The sequence below is a fragment of the Pollicipes pollicipes genome, unplaced genomic scaffold (genome assembly GCF_011947565.3).
Source record: "Pollicipes pollicipes isolate AB1234 unplaced genomic scaffold, Ppol_2.1 Scaffold_2555;HRSCAF=2994_pilon_pilon_pilon, whole genome shotgun sequence".
NCBI lineage: Eukaryota > Metazoa > Arthropoda > Thecostraca > Pollicipedomorpha > Pollicipedidae > Pollicipes > Pollicipes pollicipes.
This window is the reverse complement of record NW_023596136.1, coordinates 34,577,004-34,599,146: the sequence shown is the minus strand read 5'-3', so window position 1 is coordinate 34,599,146 and position 22,143 is coordinate 34,577,004. Positions and strand designations below refer to the sequence as shown.

Below are 22,143 nucleotides of genomic sequence, written 5' to 3'. Positions count from 1 at the left end.
CAAGCAGGAACAACTTCGTTAATGACCCTGCGACGTGTTTTGTCCGTTTGCCGGCGGTTAGCTCCGATCGCGTGACGCTGGTGTCGTGTTCGTTCGTTTGCGCCCTCGTCCCACGACTGGTTGCACCTGTCCAGATACTTGTGTCGTGTTCGCTCGTTTGCACTCTCGTCCCACCACTGGTCGCGCCTGACCACATGCTTGTGTCATGTTCGTTCGTTTGCGCCCTGTTCGTTCGTCTGCGCCCTCGTCCCGGCACTGGTCGCGCCTGACCACCACCTTCTGCCTCCAGGTGCACGGTGGTGCTGTACAACCCGAAGAAGAACAAGCAGACGCACATCCTGAACACATCCAAGAAGTCGATCACGTCGCTGCGGTTCTCGGCCGACGGCCGGTACCTGGTGACGGGAGAGTGCGGCCACCAGCCGGCCGTGCGCGTCTGGAACGTCCAGGACAAGACTCTGTTGCAGGAGTTCCTCGTGCACAAATACGGCATCACCTGCGTGGTGAGTGAGGGTTGGGGATGAGGGATGGCGATGGCGATGGCGATGGTGATGACGATGGGGATGGGGATTGGGGATGGGGATGGGGGGACGGGACGGGACGGGGACGGGGACGGGGATGGGGATGGGGGAGGAGGGGAGGGGGAAGGGTAGAGGGTGTGGGGCGCTGCGGCAAAGGGTAGAGTGTGTCGGGCACTGCGGCAGTAAAGGTGCGGAGGGCCCGTAACAGAGTGAAGCGGTGCCGTGATCAGTGGGGCAATGGCGTCGAAGTGCTGGGAACCCGGGGGAGAGAGAGGGCAGGATTTATGCAAGTTCGAGAAATACGCAGACAACTATTCTCGCTGGGATAGTCAAGTGCCACAAAAAGCGGATGTGCTTTATTATGGCCGAATTGAACCTGCCTGCCTGCTGGCATTTGCTTGCAACTGGCTGGCTGGCACTGACGTCTTGGGCGCTGTTGGTCTGTCGGCGGCGGGATGAGCCTCGTACTGCGCGCGCGTCTCAGCTGAGGGCGGCCAGGAGCCGTGCCGCCCGCTTCGGAGTGGCGGCCTCCGCGGCACAGCCGCGCCGTCCAGTGTTGTCGGCTTCACGCAGGCGCGCGGCAGACGACTGAGTGATGGCCGCACATGCAGACGCCCGACAGAGAGAAACGGCGCGTAACGCGCACGCGGCCGTCTGGGCCGCCTCTGCGCGCGGCAATGTCAACAGCGGAGTGGACGCTATCCGTCAGCGGGCCGGCTATTCCGGCGGTGGAATGGCATTGTCTGTCGGGCCACGTGACGCGACACGGTCTGCGTATTACTGACGCCCACCTATCGGGCCGCGCATCTCTGTGTTGCCAAACACGGCAGCTGGCGGCTGGCGGCGACCCGCGTACGAGGGTGTTTTGGTGTAACAAGAAACTCTTCTACCAGGGTGTTTTGGTGTACCAACAAACTCTCTACAGGCCGTTTGGTGCAACAACAAACCCTCTACCACAGTGTTTTGGTGTAGAGGGAGGAAGACGGGTTAATACTGCCGAGGCACGCTGGACTATGATAGGGTGCGGCCAATGCTTGCGCTTGATTTCCTTAACCCGGACATGAATGACGCGATGTCATACTACCCCATTGGATGATGTGTTGTCACATCGCTTTCCGTCCGCGCGCTGTGAGCGTTTCCACCCCCTATTATTTTCCTGCAGGCGTCATCTTGATGAGTGGAGAGGCTTTTTATTATGTGCGGGATAGAACCCTTTATGCTTTTCTCTTCCCTGGCTGATTGACTTCCCGGTAATTTTGGTTCAAAATAATCGGATATTATCGTGCGGCAAGTGCCGAGATAACCGGCTAAATGCTGGGCTGCGAGCACCCGTGCTTTCTTCTGGCCTTCACTCGCTCTCGGCCGCTGTGCAGGCGGCGGCCATGTTTTCGCCGGCGGGCATGCCTGATAATCCGCCCGGGTTCAAAGGGCGCGACGCATTGGTGGTGACCAGGCGGTCAATTGATTGCGTTGTGGACATTAACATCAGCACCCTGTGAGCATGGTCGTGCACCTCTTGCGGGCGTCGTGATTGTGGAAGCCGCGTGACCGGCGTGCAAGATCGCACTCTCTCTCTGCTGGCGCGGTCTCGTCACACTTGCCCGGCCTAGCTTTCCGACGAGGTTGCTAGTAGGCTTGTGGCGCGCCTGCTGGTTTGGCGTGCGCGAGGTGCAGTGGTGCCCCTGAGTCTTGCCTCCAGTCGCCCTGCGGCCAGACGAGGTTCACCCACCCCAGGCCGCTCATGTGAGAGGCCACATCGCTAATGACCCCGACCCGTTCCATGCGCCCTGAAGTGGCCAAATTACCGCCGCTTAAGGACCACGACGCAAGCGAAAATGCGTCTCATTTACGCCGGGTTTCGTCACCGCGGAGCCATTCGACACCTGGCGCGGCTTGTTTGCACCCAATAGGCGCGTGGGCGACGCGGTAGGCACGCAAACACGTTATCGGCGGGGCCCACGAGTGGTTTAGGAGACGATGTGTTCCGAGAGTCACCGTCACGGTGTTAGAGCTCCACCCTTCACGTGTTTACTGTCCCGCTCAGGTCCGGTTTTGTGGGGAGTGCCTCTCGTTCGATGAGCTTTAAACAACCGATAACTCGCGGTCGTTAGCGAACGGGGAGAGATTTCAGTCGCGACTCAATTTTCTGGTTTGTAGATCACTGGCGCCAAAGTGCCGCACTTTTCCAGTTTTAGTGATTTTACCCCAACAGCTGTGAGATGAGCATGCGTTTTTGGGGCCGCAAATACCAACATTTTTGTTCCCACCGGCTTGGCATACGTATTGTGAGCGTGCTTCGACGGCTGGCACCACCGCAGATTCTAGTGGTCCGGTTTTCCTCGGATATTGAGCGAGTAGGGTGCTATGAGTGACGAAAAGGTCTTGACCGAATCGTTATGGAATATTCCAGGTTTCCGCCAACTCCATATATAAGTCATCCATCAGTTGCGAACTCAGTGAAGCCTGCAGAAGGTCGGTGGTCAGTCTTCCCTCCCAATAACCACTCACGACATTCGCTAACGAACCCGTCGGGGTTGACACGGTACAGCGTAATGATGACGGATTACGTGTTGCGCAGTCCGCCCGTAAAGCCGCGCATTAGCAGGCCTGATAACCCAGTGCACACGCGGCGAACAAAGCGGCACCTGGTCAACGACTGGAAAGTCTCCGGCGTGGGAGCGTTTCCTTCTGCTCCGGCGAATTACGGGCCGCCGCCGCCGCGCTGAGCAGGCGGGCGAAGTGTCACGCGGCGGCGCGCGCGCCAGTCATCGGACTCGGCGCGCAGCGGCGGCCGTGCATTGTTGCATCGGACCCCCGCGGCGCGCTCCGAATGAGGTGCGGCGGCTACCGGGCGCGTGCCGCGGACGGCGCGCCTGAACAATGGCCGCCGGGCCAGCTGGTTGGGTCGGCGGGGTGACCAGCCGGCCCGGCCGGACAGCCGTGTCGCCGCTGTGCGCCGGCCGTGGCTCCGGCCCGCCGGCGGCGCATGTTGGTCGGTTGGGAGCGGCTGTAGTGCGGTCGTCTCGTCAAGCGAGGTGAACCCTCCGGTCCGCCGTGGAGGTCAGAGCCCGACTGAACCGCCCGGTCGGGGCGTGTCATCCGCGGCTTGGCCGCCGGTGCCGGCGCAGTGGCGGGGCCACGGACAGGGTCCGGCGCCGCCGCTAATAATCGCGATGTTTGTCAGCCTGTACCGCGCTCCTTGCTGAGGTGTATGCACATCTATCAGACGATATGACCGGCGGTCTTTGCGTCGGCCGTGCAGGCTGCGTGCAGAGCCTGGCTGGCGCCGGCCGCCCGCCAGCGGTCTCGTGATGTCACAACAATCGCTGGCTATTTCAGCCGGTTGCCAGTCTGCGAGCCAATTGACGCCATTTCCTTTAAGATTTCGGGAGCATAACATGTTTGCGATGGGCAGACCACAAGTTACAGGGTGACGTGACACGACCATAAAGCGTTTCCAGGGGCCAGTTCTGTATTGAATCAAAGATGAAAGTGGACACTCGTCGGCTTGTGCTTGGAAGTTAAAACGCATTAAGGCGTTGCGCCATCGTTATGCTACGAGGCGATCTTTCTCATTTGTATGCAGGCTGGACGCTGACCACGGGCGGCTTTTTGGTGGACCGTGTCGTACCCAAAGGACGTGACAAACGACACTTCCCTGTTTTGGCGCACAGCTGGGCACCGATAGGATTGTGCTGGCCCTGTTTTGCACGACCGCAGCTGTGGGTCCACTCAGGACACACACCGGGGCGTGCCGGCACGGAGAACGCCACTCGGAAGGAGGCGGCAGTGCAGTCGGATGCTCCGGCTTCCCCGGAGCGTGAAATTCGAGCGCGCGTGTGAACCAGCGAAAGTGACGCGCCGGACCGAGCCGGGCGGACGCGTAACAGCGGGGCGTCGGTGGAGGCGGCGGTACCCGCAGAGCGGACTGCCGCCTCCTCCGCCGGCCGGCGCGGTGGAGCGGGCGGAGGAGGCGCCTTCGCCGCCGGCCGGCACGGTGGAGCGGGCGGAGGAGGCGCCTCCCGCCGGCCGGCACGGTGGAGCGGGCGGAGGAGGCGCCTCTCGCCTGCCGGCGCGGTGGAGCGGACGGAGGAGGCGCCTCCCGCCGGCCGGCACGGTGGAGCGGGCGGAAGAGGCGCCTCCCGCCGGCCGGCGCGGTAGCGCGGGCGGAGGAGGCGCCTCCTGCCCCCGGTGCAGGCAGGCAGGCGGCCGCCTCGCGGCAAAACTGGTGCAGGCTGGTGTCTGGCTGGCGCCGTGGCATTGACGTCCTGTAACAGATGGAAGGTGCTTAAGATCACGTGGAGATAGCGGGCACAACTCCCCGTGTAGATCTTAGCGGAGGGGCAACGAGGACGGTGGAGCGTCCCGCGTCAGATGCTGGTAAGGGGCACTTGAGTATTCTGTATGGGGATAATTAAGTGCCAGGGATGACTCCAGCAGCTGCGGGAATGGTGGAGCCTCCTCCGCTCCCAGGTACTAGATAGCGGCCCGGCCTCCCGTCGTAAGAAACATTGAGGTCCGCCCCGTAAATCAAGAACACTGGTGTTTTTTTTATATTTTATCATTGAGGTTGCTGCGTCATCCACATGTCTGACATCCACAAAGCGTGCTGACTTGATTTTACGACCACTTCATTGTTTTACGACCGCTGCAGGTACGGCCTCGGGTGCTGGTGTGACGTAAAAGACATCGTCGATTTGGAGGTCGGCGTTGACTTGCCAGACTCACAGATTTGTCCCCAACGCACATCTGGCTCTGGCTCGTGACGACTCAGCATGCCTCGTGGAAACTGGAAAGGCCGCCATCCGGGCCGCCCCATGGTCCATTAATCATCCACCTGACGTCTATCTGTCGGTCCGCGCCTGAAAAAGGAGCGAGCGACCCATTGCAGACCGGTTGTCATGATGCGCTTACCGGCGAGCCCGACCGCCTGCTGGTATGTGCACCGAGCGTAATCACCCCAGGCCGCGCCCATTCAGTCCTAAAGGCCGAGGGACGGCAGCGGCCGGCGTGCGCTCCTGCCAAGGTCGCCGGTCGGGCTGGCGGAGGACCTGTTTGACATCGGGACGTGCGTGCGTCGCCGCCGCCACCAGTGTTGGAGACGTCGTGAAGTCGGCCGGCCATCACTTTCACTGCGCGCGCGGCTGCGGCCGTTGCCGTGCCGCGGGCCGGCCTCGTGACCCGACCGCCTGCCGTGTGAGGCGCCCGGTCAGCTCGGCGCCCCGCTGCGAGAGCCAGCTCCGCGCCCTGACTCCGGGCCGGTGCCCGCGTTCCGGCCGCCATCCGTGGCCCCGGCTGGTGCCGGGCAGGGCCGAGTAGGCGCTCGCCGCCTCCCAGCCGACCCCCGCGTCCTCCGGCGGCCGCCGCGTGACGCGCGTCACTCGCCGGCCTGACGTCGACGGACAGGGCCCAGCGGCCGGCCGGCCGGCGCTGCAGCGGCCACCGCGCTGCCGAGCGCGGCCGTGGCGTGGCGTGCTGCTCGCCCACGGCGGACGCTCGGCGCACGCACGACCACCATGTCGGGAGCTGGTCGTGCTCCGCCGACGGGCCGGCCGGGCTCTCTCGTCGCCGCATGCTAATCGGGTGCCATACATCACAGCAGCCGCGGCCAAACAGCCCGGGCGCCGCGTCCGGGCTCCAGCTGGGCCCTGCGGCCGGCGCCAGGGGCGCGCGCAGGAGGGCACTCACCGACACAGCACACAGTCCGGGAACGGGCTCCACCAGGCATCAGGGGACAGATGTCCTGTCGATCCCCGCCGGGTAGCAACGGTCGGCGCTGCCCGCCCAGAATCGGTCCTGGGCGCGCCACCGGGCGGCCGCGCCGGTCAGCGGGCGCCCGGCTGCAGGCCGTCCGGTCGGCGATTTAGATGCCGGCGCGCGCCGTGTTGTGAGCGCCGCTGACCTTGTACGGCGAGCACGTCCGTCAACGGGGCGGCCCCGGCCGATGCACCGACACGGCCGCCGCCGCCGCCGCCGCCGGCCGCGCCGTGGCGCAACGGGACGACGCCCGTTGCGCCACCGGACGACGGGGCGGAGCAGGCGGACTGGGGCCGACGGTCGGCTGACAGGGGTCTGTGGCCGGGATTGGATGGTCACAGATGTCGCGCAGTGCGTATTAAAAGCCACCGAGAGTCGTCGGATTAAGGAAGCTAGCCGCGAGGTCAGATCGTTGTCGTAGCGCGTGTCAGACGTCCTGAGGGGAAGTCGCGGCCTTGGGGCTGGAAATCCAGGCGCTCACTGGCGGGCTGTAATGAGTCGGCTGCGTCAGCAGCCGGCGTGAGACGTTACCCACTTTCCTCAAGTCATGCGTGCAACCAATCTGTTGTTTCGCAACCGTGAATAAATTACTCCCGAGGCGCCTGACAAGGCGCGCTGGACGGCGTACGGGTCTCCAAGACAAGTTGACCACTCTCAACAGTTAGCCTTGCTCCGCTAGTTTTGCAGAACGCTGGTCAGGAATCCCTCAGTCGACGAAGTCACCCGCCCATCGGCTTCCGCGCCGGCCGCTAGCGGCGGCCTATTTCTGCTTTCGGCGGTGCCGACGTCGGCGCTGCCGTGTCGTGTTTCGGCCGAGGTCACGGGGTCAGCGCGCTCGGTATTCCCGGTCACGTGCGCGTGCGCCCGCGGCCCACGCCGCATTCATGACGCCAGGGCTCTGGCGGTTGGTGGCGAAGCCCTTCAGGAGCGGTTTGTTGCCGGGGCGGCTCCACAAAGCCCCACATTGCTCGGCTCGGCTCTCCGGTGTCATGTTCAAGGCAACAACAGTGATGACGGGCGGCGCATGCCAAGCTGGAGCTGCTTGGGCTGCTTCACATTCGCAGAATCGCGGTCACTTGTCCTTGGAGGTGCTCTCAGCCGACCATCTGCCGCGGACTGCTGGCAATGAATCATCTGAAGCCTTGAATGAATTGTGTCAGGCGTTAGCGGATTTATCTGAATATTTACGCGGGTTGGAGAACGGAGGGGAGGGGATAGCGACTGCATTTCCGTTCGAGCGCAGATCTCCCATGCTTTAATGACACGGGGAGCGAGCTGGGCCGTGCTGCGACTCAGTAATGGGCCGGATCTTCCTGTAAAGCTGTCCAGCCGGCGGACCCAAGGAGCCTTTGATTGGCGATCACGCACAGGCGGTCAGTGTAGTGTAACTGTCGAGTCACGTAACCGCTGACAGTGCACGGTTAGATCACGAATGGGAGCGCATCCAGATGAGTGACAGCTTTCAAATTGGATTTCCTCATAAAATACGAACGACTGCGTGTCGGCGCTCACGGGCGATTAAAAGCTCGGAACGTTTCCGATGTTTTAAGGGATTGGAGGTTTCTGGACGCCTATGTGCCGTAAGACTGGTATCCTATGAATTGAGATGAGAAACCTCGGGTAGTTACGCAAGTTTCTTCGGTAATTGGGCGAAGCTCTCTTCGAGCCAGTTAATGTCTTTTCTCTTTTATTGGAACGTCCGCGCTGTTATCGCTCTTTTATTGGAATGTCTCAGCCTTTTCACGCATACCGCACGGGCCTTGTGTTTTTTTCCCTATCGCTACAAAGGTAGGCGGGAATGCATTTTCCTTGTTCATGTGACCCAGTTACTTAAGATATCAGAACATTGAGAAAACAAGGGATGCAGGCATCATTCACTGCTCCGATTATACCTCTCCCTGCTAGTTTTTGTGTTTTGCTTTATGCGGCAGTTCGCCACCGTGCCAGAAGTTTTTGCACTTCACATCAACACACTATGACCTCATACTCCACCTCGTTTCTTGTGAATCGATGTTCGTGTGAGTCCTTCGCGATAACGCCCGCTCTCCGACAGGGTTTCTCGCCTGGCAACAAGTATGTGGTGTCGGTGGGCTTCCAGCACGACATGATCGTCAACGTGTGGGACTGGCAGCGCAACGTGAAGGTGGCCTCGAACAAGGTCAGCTCGCGGGTCAAGGCCGTCTCCTTCGCCGAGAACGGCAGCTACTTCGTCACCGTCGGCAACCGGCACGTCAAGTTCTGGTACCTCGAGCTCTCCAGGTCTTCCAAGGTGAGCATGGGAGCCCGGCATCGCGGGCCCGGGCTTCGGTGAGAATCTGGCCTCACGAGCCCGGGCTTTGGTGCGGATGTCTGGCGGCCAGCCGCCCTAAGGTTGTCACCGGCGGTCAGTCGCCCTAGGGTTGTCACCGGCGGCTAGCCGCCCTGGGGTTGTCACCGGTGGTCAGTCGCCCTAGGGTTGTCACCGGCGGTCAGTCGCTCTGGCGTTGTCGCCGGCGGCCAGTCTTTGTAGGGTTGTCGCGGGCGGTCAGTCGCCGAGGCGGCTCGCCGTGCAGCCGTATTGAACACGACCGAGGTGAACGCCCCGCAGCCTAAAGGTCGGCGCCGGGCCTCGCTTTTTGTCCGCGGCCGCCAGCCAATATGGCGGCCCGTGTGACGAGAGCAGGGCACGGCCGGCCACTGAGGCAGCTCCTGTTTCGAGGGTGAGGCACGGTCGGCCGGTATGGCAGCCGCCGCGGCCGGGGGCGGGCCGTGCGCCGTCACGCACAGAGCCAGAGCGCGGCCCAGCGCCGCCGCCGCCGCCGCCGCCGAGCTGCCGCCGGCACACGTGCATCCAGCCGCTGGACGACGCCGGCCACAGATGCGGCACCAGCTGCGCGCGGCCGCGCCCCTCCAGGCCGGCTGGGGGCGCCGCCGCCCGGCCGCGAACGCTCCGCGCTCCACCCACCGTCCGCCCACCGTTCTGCGCGCGCGCGCGAGGACTCTGACCCCCGCGCCGACCCCCTGCCGTGTCGGCGGCGGAGCGTTGTCAGCTCTGGGGTATCAGTAGGTGTTGACGAGCTCAAAAGCCAACGATTGATGACTGTCGACGAGAGTGAACGTGGGAAGATCGTTTCCCGAAACGTAATAAAAACTGCGGCTATCAGTTACGCAAGCGCCGACTTCATTTGCGTCTGAATTACTTCTGCTTCCAGCGTGATGTAATGGCGAGATGATTGATTTTACGGCGGTGGGAAAGGCGTAGGTGAGGGCTGAAGTGATATTCAATTGCCTTTGAAATGCATGACTGCATGGGTCCCAGCTGACATCGATGAAACACGGGAATCGATCTCGCTACGTCATTCGGCTACATGGTTTCTCTCAGGCTGCCCTGGTTTGCAGCGGCCCAGGGTCACGCCATCAGAGCCCACGGTGCGAGACGTCGCCCCTGTTCCGCCCGCCACCCTCAGACTGCCCTGGTTTGCAGCGGTCCAGGGTCACACCATCAGAGTCCGCGGTGTGACGCTCCGCCCCTGTTCGGCCCGCCACCCTCAGACTGCCCTGGTTTGCAGCGGGCCAGGGTCACACCATCAGAGCCCACAGTATGACACGTCGCCCCTGTTCTGCCCGCCACCCTCAGACTGCCCTGGTTTGCAGCGGGCCAGGGTCACACCATCAGAGCCCGCGGTGCGACACTCCGTCCCTGTTCCACCCGCCACCCTCAGGCTGCCCTGATTTGCAGCGGGCCAGGGTCACACCATCAGATGCCACAGTATGACACGTCCCCCTGTTCGGCCCGCCGCCCTCTCTCAGGCGGACCGCCTGTTCTCCAGCGCGTGACCCGCGGTATGTGCCGTGCCGACAGTTCAAGGAGGCGATGCCACTGACGGGCCGCTCAGCCATCCTCGGTGAGCAGCGCAACAACTACTTCTGCGACGTGGCGTGCGGCCGCGGCGAGATGGGCGACTCGACGTACGCCATCACCCGGTCCGGCCTGCTCTGCGAGTTCAACAACCGCCGCCTGCTCGACAAATGGGTGGAGCTGCGGGTGAGGGCAGTGCGGCGCACAGCGGAGCAGGTGGAGGAGGGCCGCTCACGCATAGTGGGAGGGGCACGAACAAATGGCGCGGGACTAGGAGCCCAGGTTCGCGCGACTCTTACGTCCGATTGCAGTACGTAAGAGGGGTGTAGCTTTGGCAAATAAGTTGAGGAGGGGCTGGGGAGGGAAAATGACTAATCTACCTTCAAAGTGCAGGAAAATGTGTTTTTCTCCGTACACATGTGTATAGCCAACTTCCCTCTGAAATTTTCCGCGGGCGAGGGGGAGGGGGAGCTGAAGAGCCACACCGGGAGTGGATGGGTCATACCTCGTACCCGTTTGTAGGTACTTGGGGGAGGGGGAGGGGATCTGGCAGCTTTAGAACGTTGACATCGGTTAGCAGACATCGTGTGCAGCGGACGTGGGGTATTCTGTGACGTTAGTGCGAGACAACTGCCCACCAAATGGGACCGAGTCGTCGTTGAGTCTGGTCGTGCAGTGGGCGCGTGACCATCCTCGGCGTGCGGCGAAGCTGCGCGTTTCGCGATGTGGCCACCAGCGCCGCTCGGCCTGCTGACGCCGGGCGGGACGCGCCTGACGCGCCTGACGCCGTCCCCCGCCGGCCGGCCGCAGACGCAGACGGCCAACTGCATGGCGGCCGGCGAGCAGCTGATCTTCATCGGCTGCGCGGACGGCATCGTGCGCTGCTTCTCGCCGCACACGCTGCAGTTCGTCACCACGCTGCCGCGCACCCACTACCTGGGCGTGGACCTGGCCCGGGGACTGGCCATCAGGTACTGCGGCCGCTCCCAGGCCGGCGCGTGCGACGCCGACCCGATGGCGGTGTGGTGACGTGGTGTGATGCCGGCGATGACGTCATGGTGCCGGCTGTGCGCCATCGTCGGGGTGTTACCAGGGTGTTACCAGCCATCAGGTGCTGTTGAGACATGTGGTGGGGCTTGCCCGCCGAGCTCCGTTGCCTGAGACCTGCCGTCGGCCGGCGGGCTGGCCGCCATACCGCTTTACATTATTTGCGCATTAACATGTGACCGAGGCGCCTGGAATTCCGCATTCTTTAACTAGTTGATGATGTCTTTGATGATGCACTTGATGCACGGCATGCAAGAGGCGCGCGGATTCCTGGCAAATGCACGGAATGGCCGCAGCGATCGCTTCACCGAACGCGCCAGGCGAGCGCGGCGGCGCCGTGGCGTGCGGCAAGGCCGACTGGGGGCCGGCGTGGCCGGGGCCGTTCGCCGGGCCCGGCAGCGGGGCCACCCCACCGAGCGGGCGGCGCGCGGCGGCGCCTGACGGGGCGGGCTCGTTGCAGCCACATGGCGGCGCACCCGGCCGGCAGCCGGTACCCGGACTGCGTCGGCGTGACCTACGACGAGACGGCGCACAAGGTCACCTGCTTCTACAACGATCACTCCGTCTACGTGTGGGACGTGCGCGACATCGGCAAGGTGCGGCCGGCGATGAGGTCATGGCGCGGGGGCCGCGCGGCACGCCCCTGCGGCGCCGCTGTGTGGGGACGGACGGCCATGACTGGGCAGGCGTAGCAGTCTTGAGCCACTAACGCTCTCAGCTCATCTGTCATAGCTCGTTTGTCTGCTGCATTGTGCGCATTTGTTTAGTGTCCAGTTTGTTTTTTGTACGCGAGGCTTTCGATGGCTTATTTTGTAGTTTGAATTATATTTTAGGATGTTAGGGCGGCTTCAGCTACGTTTTCGCCATCGGAATGTTTTTGTGCTCCGCGGGTAAATGGTTCACCTTTTTCATGTCATGCTGTATGTAACAGCCATGGTTTTTCCTGAGGCTGGGAAAGCTGTGCACGTACTAATCGCCCCGACTGTGTTTTGCCGCCCTTTGGTTAAGGAGTGCGCTGTCATTTCTGCGAGTCATCCCATCTCACCTGCTGTTGCCACCAATAGGAGCCAGTTTTTGTGGTCGCCGCCGAGTGATTCATCATATTTTTCCGAGTACCTGTCATCGTGGCGTTCTCAGCTGCCATTTGGCTAACATTTGACGGCGCGGCCTTTGAACGGGTTGGCCGCTCCCCTCATCGAGTGATGGTTCGCCAGGCGGTCGCCCTGCACCTAGACTGGAAGCTGACGTCCTTCCCCAGGTGATGGGCTGGGCAGGGCGCCCTGCCCTGAGACTGGGATCTGACGTCCTTCCCCAGGTGATGGGCTGGGCAGGGCACCCTGCCCAATAGCCGCAAGCCACCCCTTCCCCAGAACATGACATGCCTCGCTCACGCCAAGCGAGCAGGCCGCCCTCTGCCCGGGCCCTGACTGTCCCTGGTCTCATCATAACTAGCCTCGGTTTGTCCCTGACATCACCTGTCCTCTGTCCGTACAGGTGGGCAAGTCGCACTCGTTCCTGTACCACTCTGCCTGCATCTGGGGCGTCGAGACGTACCCGCAGGTGGACGGCCTGAAGTCGGTGCTGCCGCCGGGCTCCTTCATCACCTGCTCATCGGACGACACCATCCGCATCTGGAACCTCGACCCCAGCATGCCCAACAACACCGTGTACAAGCGCAACATCTACAGCAACGTGAGTGGCCGCGCCGAGGGGGGAGGGGGGCTCCGTGGCGGCTGCTAGTGTCGGACGGATGACGGGGTGCTGGGGCGACTGTAGTGACGACGGCTATGAACCGCGGTGACTGGTAACTGTGTTATGAGCTGGTATGTCTGGGATTAGTGCTGGAGAGAAAGCACCTTTTGTTTCGGGAGGTAAGCTTGAACACCGGATTTCTCTTCCTCGCATCTTCCTTCCCGCGGTGCTGTACATATTACAAACGCCCAAAACAGCCACACGCTGACCAGGCGGTTTGCGTGTATTTCACCTCCTTGGCATGCTTCTCTGGAGGATGGTGCTGTATGTGGGGTGTATCAGTGTATGGTACCCGAAGATCAAGCTCTTGAATGACGAACGCCATCTTCGCTCTGCGCCGGCTCATAAGTAGCGTGCGCCCATCATGTGCAGATCGCATGCGCGGTGGCGTCCTGACCCGTCTCTGCCGCCTGCGCAGGACCTTCTGAAGATCCTGTACATCGACCCGTCGCTGCAGTACCTGAAGGATGTGGACCAGGGCTCGCGGGAGAACAGCGACAAGACCGACCCCAGCTACGACTGCAAGAACGGCGTGCGCTGCATCAAAATATCGCCCGACGGCAAACAGCTGGCCTCGGGGGACCGGCAGGGAAACATCAGGTGCGTGGCCCTGCCAGTCGGCTCGTGAGGCGCCGCCGGCCGGCCCCGAGGCGGCGAAGAAAACACTCGGGCACTCAATTAGTGGACATCACAAGCAAACATGCTACTGACATGGCCATTGTAGATTGCGGGTTTGCGCTGTTCATGTCATTGCTGAGAATGCCACCGGTGGTTACCCATTTGAAGACGGCATCCCACCGAACAAAATGAATTCTAGATTATGTGTGTGATGGCGACTAGAGCGCCGTCGGTGTCCGCAGTGTAATAACTGCCGTCCGGTGGCCACATTTTTCTGCTGATAACTCAGCGACCCAGGGTAGGGCCGTGCCCGGACTGTCTGATAACGGCCAGCGAAGAGTGTTCATCTCCGCTCAGCGAGCCTCGTCGCCGTGGCCGGTCCGTGCTGACCTCTCCGCCGCCGTGGCCGGTCTGTGCTGACCCCTCCGTCGCCGTGGCCGGTCCGTGCTGACCTCTCCGCCGCCGTGGCCGGTCCGTGCTGACCCCTCCGCCGCCGTGGCCGGTCCGTGCTGACCTTCTCGCCGTGGTCGGTCTGTGCTGACCCCTCTCCGCCGCCGTGCCGGTCCGTGCTGACCTCTCCGCCGCCGTGGCCGGTCTGTGCTGACCCCTCCGTCGCCGTGGCCGGTCCGTGTGACCTCTCCGCCGCCGTGGCCGGTCCGTGCTGACCCCTCCGTCGCCGTGGCGGTCCGTGCTGACCTCTCCGTCGCCGTGGCCGGTCCGTGCTGACCCCTCCGCCGCCGTGCCGGTCGTGCTGACCCCTCCCGCCGTGGCCGGTCTGTGCTGACCCCTCCGTCGCCGTGGCCGGTCTGTGCTGACCCCCCGCGCCGTGCCGGTCCGTGCTGACCTCCGCCGCCGTGGCCGGTCCGTGCGACCTCTCCGCGCCGTGGCCGGTCCGAGCTGACCCCTCCGCCGCCGTGACCGGTCCGTGCTGACCTCTCCACCGCCGTGGCCGGTCTGTGCTGACCTCTCCGCCGCCGTGGCCGATCCGTCCTGACCTCTCCGCCGCCGTGGCCGGTCGGAGCTGACCCCGCCGCCGCCGCCACCACCGCAGGGTACACGAGCTGCAGTTCATGGACGAGCTGTGCAAGATCGAGGCACACGACGCCGAAGTGCTCTGCCTGGAGTTCAGCCGGCCCGAGTCTGGCTGGCGACTGCTGTCGTCCGCCTCCCGCGACCGGCTCATCCACCTGTTCAACGCCGACCAGGTGCGGCGGCCGGCCCGCCACCCCTGAGGGGGGGGGGGGCCCTGCTGCTGGGCGGGGACAGGAGAGAGTCCCTGCCCCTGGGCGGGTAGGGGGGACGGGAGGGGTCCTGGCCACTGGTCGGGGCGGGAGAGGGTCCCTGCCACTGGGCGGGAGGGGGGGGGGGGGGGGACGGGAGAAGTCCTGGCCACTGGGCGGGGGCGGGAGAGGGGCTTTGCCACTGGGCGGAGTCGCCGCCGGTATTTTGCGTCGGAAAGGGACCTATCGGTGGGCGGGTGCGTTGTTTTTGCCGGTTTGACGCGGTGGATCCGTGATAGCTGCATCAGGGGTTGGGGGGTGCTCTCTTGCTAGAAAAGGTCTGGCCAGCGCAACTCAAATGTAAAACCATGCGTGTTGCATGGCCACGCAGTCACGGTGCCGTGTGATGACTAGCATTGTCGTGATCGTCATCCAGGTTTGAAACCCACTGTGCAATGTTCATGGAAGGGTGACTAATGGTAATGAAATCAATTACCCGCAGTCTTGATGCTGCTCATGAAGCGTATTAGCTTGTAGCTTTTATGTGGCTCGGAAAGGCTGTCCCGTACGAACCCTTTTCTCCTCCCCCTCCCCTGCAGTTTCTCGGTAGAGCGCATGCGCGCAGCCGCGCCATGGTGTGCTAGTCCCATTGTGTAACGCCCGCTGTGTGCCGTACGTACGTCTGACGCCCGCCGTCATGCTCTCGCCCTCAGGAGTACCAGTTCCTGCAGACGCTGGACGACCACAGCTCGTCGATCACGGCCGTGCGCTTCTTCCAGAACCAGGAGCGTCTCTTCATGGTCAGCTGCGGCGCCGACAAGTCCGTCATCTTCCGGCAGGCGGGCCTGGTGAGTCTCGCGGGCGTGCCGCCGCCGGGGACGCCGACACCGGCCTCGCCCCGCTGTGCCGGCGCTTCGGGGGGGGCGCTTGTCACCGAAGCCTGCCACTGGGGTGGAATGTTCGTCAGGGTCTGGCGAGAGAGCGCTGCAATGAGTGGGGCGGAACTAGATGGTGAGACCGTTGTGCCAGGCCAGCACCGACTGTCCTAGCCCGCTGCTGGGGTGGCCGGTGGGCGGTCACAGCGGCCGCGCCCCTCCCTTGTTACGGGTGGGGTCGTGATCGCTGTGTCCCAAGTCTGGGGATCTGATCTTGATCACCTGTTCAATGTGAGGCGCGTGTGCTGCCCGTCAGCCCCACTGACTCATCCAGCCATCCCACCGGTGCCCAATGCTGCCCTGACCCTGATGCGTCCGTTGCCGTCCCCGACTCTGACGCGCCTGGTGCCGTTCCTGAGCCCCTACCCGGACGCCCTGATCCTGACGCCCTGCCCTTGACGCCCTGACCCTGACGCGCCCGTTGCCGTCCCTGGCGCGCCGACCCTGACGCCCTGACCCTGACGCGCCGACCCTGACGCGCTGCGCCGGCGGCCGCCGCAGAGCGCCGAGCGCCAGCTGCAGTTCTCGCGGAGCCACAACGTCGTGGGCAAGACGACCCTGTACGACATGGAGGTGGACCACTCGCAGCGGCACATCCTCACCGCCTGCCAGGACCGCAACATCCGCGTTTACAACGTCGCCAACGGCAAGCACAGCAAGACGTTCAAGGGCAGCATCGCCGACGACGGCACCCTCATCAAGGTGGGGGCGCGGGCGCCGGCGGTGGCGGTCGGTTCAGGGGGGCTCGCTGCGTGCCGTCGCGTCAGTGGCGCGCCGCCGACAGTCGGCGACGAATGAGTGGCTGGGTCCGATGTGATCCGCCGCACGCTCCGAGCGCAGCCGCGCAGCGTTCGTGGCGGATATCCTGTTATGGACGAGTGGCGCGTAGTCGCCGTGGAATGCGGCCTGTCTCCAGCGAGCCTTCGCTTGGACGTGCCGGCCGTCTGTAGCGTGACTAACCATTTAAGGAGCATTCTTCGGTTGCGTGAGGAAAAGTGTACGGCTCGTGCAGCCCATTTGCCAGGGGATATCTGTTATTACTATAACTATATCTGTGATATCCGATGTCTGTGATAACTGATGACTATTGGTGTTCGCTGCGGATGTGTTTGTAACGGATGCCTGAACGCCCGTCTGTTGAGCGGTGTTGCGTGCGTCCCGGCGCTTCGGTGAAGACCTCGCTCGTCCGTTCCGTCAGCTGTCGATGGACCAGTCGGGCATCTACGTGGCCACGTCCTGCACGGACAAGACCCTGTACGTGTACGACTATTACTCAGGCGACTGCATGGCGTCCATGTTCGGCCACAGTGAGCTCGTCACCGGCCTCAGGTCAGTCTCGGCGTCACTGGCACCGGCCGCTGGTGGGCCCATGCGCCACTGGTACCGGGAGGTGGGCCCATGCGCCACTGGTACCGGCCGGAGGTGGGCCCATGCGCCACTGGTACCGGCCGGAGGGGGCCCATGCGCCACTGGTACCGGCCGGAGGTGGGCCTCTGCGTCACTGGTACAAACCGCGGGTGGGCCTATGTGTCTCTGGTACCGTTCGCTGGTGGGCCTCTGCGTCACTGGCACCGGCCGCTGGTGGGCCTCTGCGTCACTGGCACCGGCCGCTGGTGGGCCTCTGCGTCACTGGTACAAACCGCGGGTGGGCCTCTGCGTCACTGGCACCGGCCGCTGGTGGGCCTCTGCTTCACTGGTACCGGCCGCTGGTGGGCCTCTGCGTCACTGGTACCGGCCGCGGATGGGACTCTGCGACACTGGTACCGGCCGCGGATGGGACTCTGCGGCACTGGTACCGGCCGCGGATGGGCCTCTGCGTCACTGGCACCGGCCGCTGGTGGGCCTCTGCGGCACTGGTACCGGCCGCGGATGGGACTCTGCGGCACTGGTACCAGACGCGGTGGGCCTCCGCGTATCGGCGTTGCTGGTGTCAGTCTCGGGGTTTGGATTTCGTTGGCACCAGTATAAGGGACCTCGGCGTCGCCCGACTGCCCAAAGACGGCCTTAACGTAAGGTGTCTGTACGCGCACGGGCTGGGCAGGGACAGTTGTGAGATGGTTGACTCACGCTGCGCGTTTTTCGCATGGTGACCTTGTGAAGCCAGAGCCCCATATTTTTGTTTCGCTTACCCCGTCTGTTGCCGGCCTGTACTATCGCTTATCAATGTCTGACGGTCCCTGCCGACCTCCCACGACCTGTACTGACCGCGTCTGCCCCGGCCGACCTCGCCGAACTCTGCCGACCCCGCTGACCCCGCCGATCGGCCGCCGCCAGGTTCACGGACGACTGCAAGCACCTGATCACGGTGTCGGGAGACGGGTGTGTGTTCGTGTGGCGCGTGCCGCACGACATGGCGCAGACGATGCAGGCGCGGCTGCAGCAGCAGGCGCGCCGCAGCCGGCGCCGCCAGACGCTCTCGGCGCCGCCCGCCGACACGGACGCCGCCGGCAGTCCGGAGGAGGGCCTGTACGACAGCAACGCCAACGAGCGCGACGATCCGGACTACAGGTGCGGCCGAGCGGCCGACGCCGGCCGCTCGGCCGGGCGCGCAGGAGGCCCGCTCGGTGTGATAGGGCCCGTGTGACACGCGTGGGACCCGCGCAAGTGCTTTGCGCGTGGCTGGCGGGACTAAGCTGGGCCTTTTGGTGCGTGTGCAGCGGAGGAAACAGACAAAGATGGCCTAGTTGGCTGCTGTTCAGCTACGTCGCTTTGCGAGGTTTTGACGAGCGCTGCAGTGTCAGGGCGTGCACGTACAGATCGACGGCAAGGTGTGATAAGCTGTTTGTAACACCCCTCCCAATTTGCCCTCCTAATCGAACAGCTCCACCATTTTTTGTAGCTACCTGGCGGCCACCGGGAGCGTGACACGACTGCTCCGCTCAGCAGCCCTGGTAAAGTCGCTCCTCCAGATCATGCCTCAGGTCTAACCGGAGCTGAGCATAGTGTGATCCGCTGCCCCCTCCGCCTGGCGTGGTCCGAAGTCGGCCCTCGGGTCAGGCGAGGTCGAGGTCAGCAGAGGCGAGCAGAGGTCGCCAGACGGTCCCGCGCCCTGCCGACAGGTTCAGCGTCGGCGGGCTGCCTCAGTGGGCCAAGCGGAAGGTGACCGAGACGTCGCCGTCGCCTACCAATGAGCGGACCGTCGACTTCCCCAAGGGCCGCTGGGCGCAGCGCATCGACTCGGCCGGCATGACCGTCAAGTCCATCTACGACCGCGACAGCGTCATCCCCTTCCCGGCTCAGGGTGTGTGCGCGCGCCGCCGGCCGCCGGCGTGGGGCTGCGGTATGCCCCGCGGGAGGCGGCGGGACGCACTGGCACCGGGGCGGGCGCCAGCGGTGGGTCTCCAGCTCTCCTGCGGGTTGAGTGAGGGAGGTCGTGGCCGGAGACGCCCCTGGTGAGGCGGTGATGCTAGTGTGGTCCCGTGTGTCGGTTGAGCTGTGGTGTCGCCCTTTCCTGGTCTCTCGTACAGCACTGTATGAAGCGGCTGGCCGGCACGGCTGTGCCGCGCTGTGCCTGCTGTGCTAGCAGCGCCGCTATTCCGTGCTGCCGTCGTCTCAGCGCCTGCCGGCACAGCTGTGCCTCGCTGTGTCTACTGTGCTAGCAGCACCGCTGTCCCGTGCTGCCGGCGTCTCAGCGCCGGCCGGCACAGCTGTGCCGCGCTGTGCCTGCTGTGCCAGCAGCGCCGCTGTCCCGTGCTGCCGGCTTCTCAGCGCCGGCCGGGCGCGCGGCCTGCGGTCGGCTGACGGGGCGTTCTCCGGTGCCGCAGACCGGCGGAGGGGCGGGCCGGCCGACTCTGAGGGCTCCAAGGACAGTTCCCTGGAGGACTCTGCCACGATCGGCGGCAAGGAGCCGCTCTCCCGCCCGGTACGTTGGCGGACTGGGACACCGCGGCCCCGGCATGCCTGCCGACGAGCCGCAGAGCAGCGGATGAGTCCCACCTTCATGCGAGCCCCGCTTCGTCACGTGCATTGATTGGTCAGCAGTCTCGTGGGACGATCGGTGCGATTGGGCCTGCTTTGCGTCGGTCTGCCGGCTGCGTCGCATTCTTTGGCCGTCGAGACGAGGCGGGTCCGTCGCTGTATATGTGTGCTTCTCATGCTTGCCGACGTCGCTGTTCACTGATCACGCCAGCCTGCGGAGCCGCCCCTGTACATAGTGCCTGACCGGCACTCTGGCCTGTCCACCCACTGCCCGCTGTCTGTACGGACGCTGCACCGCCGCCCTCGTGCAACCTGCCACGGCTTCAGTGGCGACCTGGCTTTCAGCGCATCAAGGATAACGGGTTCGCCCCGAACGCCCAGAGCCTGCGCGAGATACTGGGCAACCGCAACAACCAGCGGGTAAGGTGGGCCGCGCGGTGGCCGGTGCCGAGCCGCGCGCCGGTCCGCTGGATGGCCGCGGCGAGCGCCGGACTCCCGGGGGAAATGCGCGGCCGCTGTAGCGCCGGTGCCTGCTCTGGCGCCGGCTCGAGGCGCGCTCGTCTGGTGGCTGGTAGCCGTGTACGGGTCACGCCGTGGCGCGCACGCCGGCGTCGGCGGCCGGGCCCGACTGTGAAATGCCGCCAGCGCCGTGAGCGTGGCCTGTGTCGCTGACTGATCGCTGGCCCCGTGAGCTGTCGTGTTTGCTGCCGTGATCTGCTGCGGCCCCCGGGCCTGTGTCGTGTGACCCCGGTGACCTTGACCCGCACGGTCGCCAGCTGTCGCGCGGCTCGCGGAGGCCGGAGCTGATCGATGCCCGGAACCGGCCGCTGACGGACGACTCGTCGGACCTCGGCAGCTACCGGCCCGACGTGAGCAACCCCAGAGCGGCGCACGCGCGTCCCGTCGTCCCCTCGCCCAGTCCGGCCCAGCGCGGTCCGGTTCACGCTGTCCGGTCCGCGCTGTCCGGTCCGCCCTGTCCGGTCCGCCCTGTCCGGTCCGCCCTGTCCTCTCCTGTTCTGTCCCGTCGTGTCCCGTCGTGTCCCGTCCTGTCTCTAGTGTCCAGTGCCAGGCCCGGCTCCAGGCAGACTCCAGACTTGTTCAAGTTGCGGGTGTTGCGGGATGTAGGGTGTGTGTGTGTGTGAATTTGTAGGCGGAGTCAACTGTTGACGTATGCGAGAGTTTGGAAGGGCTGCCGACTGGACGTGAACACTGGTCTTGCGCGGCAGGTCGGGTGCGGGTGAAGTTCCGGTGGTATGCCGGCCCCGCTTTCCTCCGCCTGCGATCCTCCCCAGCCTTACTGTCGCAGTCAGCATCGCGCCCCTCCACGTCCCCCGCGCGAGAGCAGTGCTGCGGGATCCCCGGAGCGCAGAGGCGGCGCTGCCGGCCGCCCTCGTGCAGGTCAGAGAGTGACGAGTCTGCGCCGCCCCGCAGGACGGCACGACCGACCACGACGGCGACATCGACGACTACAGCGAGCCCGAGTCGACCGAGAACGAGGCGACCGAGGCGCCCATGTACTACCCGCAGCCGACCGTCGACGACACCGCCAGGTGGGGCCGCAGCGCCGGGGGGCATGCAGCGCGCGCTGCCGGCCGGCACGGGGTGGACCGGTCGGCTGGGTCAGCTCGATGATCCCGGACTGTCGCGGCGCTGAATGCTGGGATGGACTGCGAGACCGAGAGCTAGCTCGGTCGTGCGTCTCGTCGGTCGTGATCGGTGGCTGGCGAACGCGGCGAGCCGGGCGCGGCGCCCGTCTGACGCGCCGCCGTCCGTGCCTGCCTGACGCGCCGCCGTCCGTGCCCGCAGCAGCCCGTTTACGGTGAACGCCATGGACCAGGAGGAGCTGCGCCGGTCGGTGCGGCGCTCGCGGCGGCAGCGGCCGGCGCAGCTGACGCTGGCGCCGCTGGTGGCCGCCTCGTCCGACGCCGGCACGGCCACGCAGGAGGAGACGGACGAGGAGGAGGAGGAGGAGGTCAGCACGCCCTCGGCCGACACAGACGGCCAGCAGCGGCTCGGCGGCCTCGCCGTCTCGGCCAGGTGAGACGCGCCGAACACAAACCGACGGCCGCTCGTGCCCCCAGAGGGCGCGGCAGCGGCTGGTGAGGCAGTAGTTGCTGTGTTCGCTGTGGTTTCTGTGGTGCTGTGGACGAATTTTGATAATTAACTCATATGTCTGTCCATGCAGACTCTGTATCTGAGATATACATCATGCGTGTCATTCAGTCGTGTGTTGCAGGCGAACACGTGCCTTTGTAGGAACAGCTGCATTGCCGAGACACTGGCAGCGTAGTTGTTGTAATGGTGGCAAGCCGACGGCCACTGCCGACATTGTGGCTCCGATGTAGCTGTGTGACTGGTAAATGTCCTTTCTTTGTTCCAATGCTGTGTTCCATGCTGTACAATTGTCGGCATAGGGAACCATTCACCTGCTGGAAGCAGAAAAAAATAAAATAAAAACTGTGAAACCCAACTTGGCGCAAGACGATAACCGCGACACCGGGATGAAGCTGCGGATATGTTCCGTTCTGTCATGCTCC

At 64.3% G+C, this 22,143-nt stretch overlaps 1 protein-coding gene across 1 annotated transcript in view; it reads left to right on the top strand.

The window, feature by feature from the left end:
• The window catches only part of LOC119100661 (mitogen-activated protein kinase-binding protein 1), a 69,478-nt gene that overhangs the window by 21,504 nt on the left and 25,831 nt on the right, over positions 1-22,143 (top strand). Inside the window, exons 3-21 of the mRNA XM_037223741.1 lie at positions 290-503; positions 8,332-8,547; positions 10,120-10,302; positions 10,927-11,087; positions 11,624-11,759; positions 12,658-12,855; positions 13,334-13,515; positions 14,585-14,738; positions 15,467-15,601; positions 16,190-16,390; positions 16,887-17,017; positions 17,963-18,196; positions 18,748-18,929; positions 19,453-19,550; positions 19,952-20,026; positions 20,383-20,475; positions 21,038-21,156; positions 21,413-21,557; positions 21,591-21,643. Coding sequence (XP_037079636.1) covers positions 290-503; positions 8,332-8,547; positions 10,120-10,302; positions 10,927-11,087; positions 11,624-11,759; positions 12,658-12,855; positions 13,334-13,515; positions 14,585-14,738; positions 15,467-15,601; positions 16,190-16,390; positions 16,887-17,017; positions 17,963-18,196; positions 18,748-18,929; positions 19,453-19,550; positions 19,952-20,026; positions 20,383-20,475; positions 21,038-21,156; positions 21,413-21,557; positions 21,591-21,643 — 2,910 coding nt within the window. The remainder of the gene's footprint in view (positions 1-289; positions 504-8,331; positions 8,548-10,119; positions 10,303-10,926; positions 11,088-11,623; positions 11,760-12,657; positions 12,856-13,333; positions 13,516-14,584; positions 14,739-15,466; positions 15,602-16,189; positions 16,391-16,886; positions 17,018-17,962; positions 18,197-18,747; positions 18,930-19,452; positions 19,551-19,951; positions 20,027-20,382; positions 20,476-21,037; positions 21,157-21,412; positions 21,558-21,590; positions 21,644-22,143) is intronic.